We start from the raw sequence: 5,047 nt of genomic DNA on the forward strand, positions 1-5,047 counted from the left end.
TCGCAGTGTGATGCGTTGTGAGCTTGTATATATATATGCTATTTTCAGATGTTTTCACACATTTAAAAAAAATAGCAGATCTACAACTACAAGCCCATGGCGCGGCATTAAGTGACTCCCTATGAGCTTGTTGTGTAATATTATGCTATTTTTTTTTTGAATAGCCAAAAATATAGAATAAATAATGCTTAAAGTTGGCTCAAATCTAAAAATCACACCCGTGTGAACTGAGTGGTGCTATCCCCCCCCCCCACCTCTCTCTCTCTCTCTCTCTCTCTCTCTCTCTCATTAGCAGGCAGCAGGCACAGCACTATCTCTCTCTCTGTTTCTGGCTCCCCCTACTGGTACTAATACGCACGGACATTGCTGGTTGTAGGAGTGGTTGCACCACTCAAAAATTGACACTTGATGCTTTTTTCCCAGGGAGGTCTTGGTCGGGGGGGGGGGGGGGGGGGGGGGACTAGGGAGGTGCGGCCGAGCGTGAACAGACTGGAGGAGGAAGTCAGAGGGCCGTGACGAGGAAGGAAGGAAGGAAGCTCTCCTTTGGGGAGGTTCTCGTCTCGGGGAGACACCGATATCCATAATTCTGCACAGAGCACGCTGTGAAGCAGCCTCCCCTAGCCCATTTTGGGCGAGAACCCCTTTTGGTGTTAGCATTATGTTATGATTTAGCTATTGAAAAATAGCAGATCTACAAGCTCATAGCGCGCCACTCGGTGGCGCGCTATGAGCTTGTAGGTCTGCTATTTTTGAAAAATCAAATGAACGACTGACATAGAAACATGGCTTTTTCAGAAAACTGTCATTTTCAAACGGACATTTCTTTTTAGAATCTGATCTCGGGTCAAAATGGGCTAGCTGCCACTCCCAGGAGCCATGCTCTTTTTGTTTGCATGTAATGAGCAAACGGCTTGACTTTTCATTGTCATTCAGTGGCTGTGTGTTGCGGAGAAAGTGCACACGTGCGTGTTGTCTTGAGAGAGAGAGAGAGAGAGAGAGGAGAGGGGGAGAGGGGGAGAGGGGGAGAGGGAGGGGGGGGCAGGCAGAAATGTAGGTGTCGTCATAATTGTTTTATGATTGGTGTCACAAATTCCCAGGAGTGTGAAAGCGAAGAAGACTATATGCCATGTGGTTGGAAACATGTAGGAACCTTCCTATACTATACGCATACAAAATGTATAGAATCCAAGAGCAAAGGTCAGTTTCTCAGTTGATTTGTCATCTAGGAGGGTTATTAAACAAATTGAGCGGGTCTGTAACTCATAAGGGTCCATTTGGTTCCACATTGCAGTGAGCATACCCAAAGTAAATGCATGGGCAATTTGGGCATGGTCTAATTTTGAAGGTATACAGTAACACTTTGTTACCTTCCCCATGCAGCAAAAAAAAACTATTTTCCCCATACAAAATACAATAGGTTTTTAAATGGTACTATGTTTTTAAGGTACGGCCATGACAGCAATGGTAGGAAAAAAAGATATATAATATTAATCATATTCGGTTTTCGGCCAAGAATTTCCCTTTCGGTGCATCCCTAATTTTTTTATATATTTTTAAATATAACTTGTTGCTATAAAGGTCTTAGAGGGATAAGGACCCCCAGAATGATCTGTATTTGCCTACGGACCCCCCCCCCCCCCTCTCCCCATCTGAAATTGTGGGATGATAAAAAAAAAGAATAAAGAGAGCTACCTCGCGTTGGTCCGCCTCGAGGAGTATTGGGAGGCCAGACGTCATTGCAATTTACAATGTAGGCATTTAGCAGACGCTCTTAATCCAGAGCGACTTACATTAAGCAAGAACAAAAAAGCATGGGAATGCATCACATAATTTATCATGAAACATGCGTAAGCTATAAGACAGTAACAGTGGAATATCTATATAATGAAACTATCACCATCATCATACTATAATTCTAACAGTGTCTGTGTGTGTGTCAGAAACACTGCCGTAGCTCCTTACTGCCTGCACCAATCACTCCCACTTTTCACACAGGCATTGACCATATGAATATGGAGGGCGTAACAAAGCCCTTTTTTCGATTTGACACATTAATGATTATTAAAACACATTTAGTACCGGGAGTGCCTTCAAAATAAAGGCTATAGAGTGCCAGAGATGTCTGATCGCTTTTACTTTGAAAGCCATGAAACAGGAAACACTTGCCTAAAAAAGTTGACTTTACAAAGATACCTCACATCCCCGATCATCTTAATATATTGTTTTACGCTCCAAAAAGCGTTCATATTGTGCGGGAGAGACGGATGAGGAGCAGAAATGAAGCGCCAGCATATCGCTCTATTCATCACCACGGAGAGCGCCCTGGATTAGGAGATACGAGTCATTCTTTCCGCCGCGCTAACATGGGAGTCAATAACAAGCTAATAGTTGCACTGAGCGTTAGCATACGGCAAGCGAAAAGCAAAATGCCAAAAAAAAATATATAGGAAAATTCTGAATATTCTTGCGTCGCTGGGACGTCGCTAGGACGTCACTAGGACGTCCTCACACGTCATATGTACTAATATTTCGGTATCCTATGACGTGCTCACACGTGTTTTGTTTTAATTGTGTTAATAAATGTATTAGTCAATTACAAATGCACCCGGGCGCAGTACCCCCCACGGCCACAAGGGGGGGGGGGATATCTCACAACGGGTAAGGACTAGTACATATAAACTATACATATATACTATACTATGCTATATATATGTACTATGACGTGCTATGACTACATATAATGCTGGGTTGCCAGGGTTGACCAGTGTGTTGGTCCGACTCAGAGTTACGCGCAGTTCCTGTCATGGCTGCCAGTTCCCACCTGACGTCTCGTGGGAGTTCAACCTGGTCCGTTCCGTACCCAATAACCGCTAGCTTGCATAACGTCTTCAGACCAGGACTCAAGTCTAGGATTTGCACGTCGTATTCCACGCCAAAGAGGATGATGCGATCTCCCACACGGCAACAGCGGATACAATACATTGGAGCCCGTCCTTTCCCCTTGGGCTCGACCTTCTTAAAGGAAACGGTCTCTGGATTGAATTTCCACAGGTCTGGGCCAGCGTGATTTTCATTAACAATTATGTACAGCTCTCCGTTGTAGGCAAAGGCTGAATGAGCAGAATGGCTTTCTGGACAAAGCTGTGCAGAAGGTGTGCTCTGCCAGATGTTGGTCTCAGTGTCAAACACTCTGACGTAGTTGAGTCGTCGCAGGTAATCGTCTAAAAAAAAGTTTTTGTAGACTTTACCAAAACCCCCAAATACAAACATCTTTGTCCCGATGATGGTGGCAGAGTGATCGGCTGAAACATTTTGAACAGTGCCTCCGGTGTTCATTTCAGACCAGACCATTGTGGCGGTGTCCAACCTATAGGTGTCATTGAGGTGTCTTTCACGCTTGTCGACTCCTCCGTGAATATACATCAGCTTCCCCAAGACGACGCAGGCAGAGTGGCGATGCCTGCCCTCCGGAACGGTCCCAGACACACTGCAGGGTGCGGACCAGCTGTGCGTGTCCACGTCAAAGGCATGAAGCGTGTTGCAGTGAAGATGGCTTCCTCCCCAGACGTAGACGATATACTCCATCGGCACAGCTGTGTGGCCCTCGGAAATGGACTCGAAACAGATATAGTTTGGTTCTTGATGGCTAGTTGTCACTGTGGTCAACCTCCTCCAGCGTAACGACACTGTGTTGAAGACGTAGGCATGAATCCGAGTGTGGCTGTGACCACACCATCCCGAACAGTCCCGTGCAAAGGCGTACACCTCGCCGTGCACTGCAGCAGAAACAGCACAACAACCGAGTGATTCTGGTCCTCCGTTCGCCTGTAGCATCCGGCCGAACATGTTTCACACTATAAACCAAAATAAACTGTTCTGAACAACACACTAATGGGGTGCTAATGTGCGAGTTTATCGTTTATAATGCTTCATTGGCACAAAATGTCACGCACAACTTGGCCAATCCACCAAGCCAATGACGAAATAGAGGCTATTAAGTTCACCACTGCCCTGTTCTCTGCTCTCTGGGCAAGGCCCACAGCAGAGAACTGTACCCTGTCTGGGTACCGTGTACGTACCCAGATGTACCCGCAGTGTCGTAGCTTATTACATGGACTATAGTGCTCAGATGTACAGGAAAAAAAATCACACCCGTGTGAAGTGAGGGGCGCTCTTATCATCATACTGTACATCATCTCATTCCGGCCAATCACACCCTATGTCCATCTTTTAACCCATTCTGACCGGGCACCCATTTTGGTGTCGGCATCATGTTATGCTTTAGCTATTTAAAAATAGCAGATCTACAAGCTCATATCGCGCCACCGAGTGGCGCGATACGAGCTTGTAGGTCTGCTATTTTTGAAAAATCGAAGAGCGACAGACATTTTTAGAGAGAGAGAGAGAGAGGGAGAGAGGGAGAGAGGGAGAGAATGTCATCAGTGGTGACATTGAAGCGTTGCATGAAGCATCCCACCGTGAATGTTCCGGGGTTGAATGGCTTTGAAACGAAGGCTCTCTCTCTCTCTCTCTCTCTCTCCAGCTGAATGCTGTACTCTCTCTACGCCTTTTCACGACTCAACGGCTTCACCTTGAACAACGTGCCAGGTCCACCTCCCACTCGCTTCCGCTCCGCGCGTCCTCCTCACCCCTCCTCCACGTCTTCCATCTGCCCTCCCCCCCCCCCCCACCCCCCCCCCCCCCCGTGGCCCTCACCTCACCTCACCTCGGAAGCTTACCATCGGTGTTGTTTTTTGGCAGGACGTTTTTATTTTAGTTTTAGTCATAGTCTAGTTTAGTTTAGTTTATTCGCACAATAAAAACTGTACAAAAAAGGTAACATCAATGAAAGAGAAGTGTGTGCAGGTGAGAAAAGAAACCCAGGGAGAGCTTATACCAAAGATAATATACAAATGGTAAGACAAAGTAATCAAACATATAAGGAAAATAACAAAAACAACAAACAATACATTATTTACACTTGTGAAGTGTGTGTGTGTGTGTGTGTGTGTGTGTGTGTGTGTGTGTGCACAATAAAGCTACGTTA

General features: G+C 45.9%; 1 protein-coding gene across 1 annotated transcript; it reads right to left on the reverse strand.

The window, feature by feature from the left end:
• Positions 1-2,715: 2,715 nt before the first annotated feature.
• LOC310870679 (kelch domain-containing protein 3-like) lies at positions 2,716-3,846 on the reverse strand (the record flags this gene model as incomplete). The annotated part of the gene is made up of 1 exon (XM_083781948.1): positions 2,716-3,846. One exon carries the CDS (start codon positions 3,844-3,846, stop codon positions 2,716-2,718), a length of 1,131 nt encoding a protein of 376 aa, XP_083638074.1.
• Between the last annotated feature and the right edge of the window lie 1,201 nt (positions 3,847-5,047).

Source organism: Protomyctophum parallelum (genome assembly GCF_964188405.1).
Source record: "Protomyctophum parallelum genome assembly, chromosome: 14".
Taxonomy (NCBI): domain Eukaryota; kingdom Metazoa; phylum Chordata; class Actinopteri; order Myctophiformes; family Myctophidae; genus Protomyctophum; species Protomyctophum parallelum.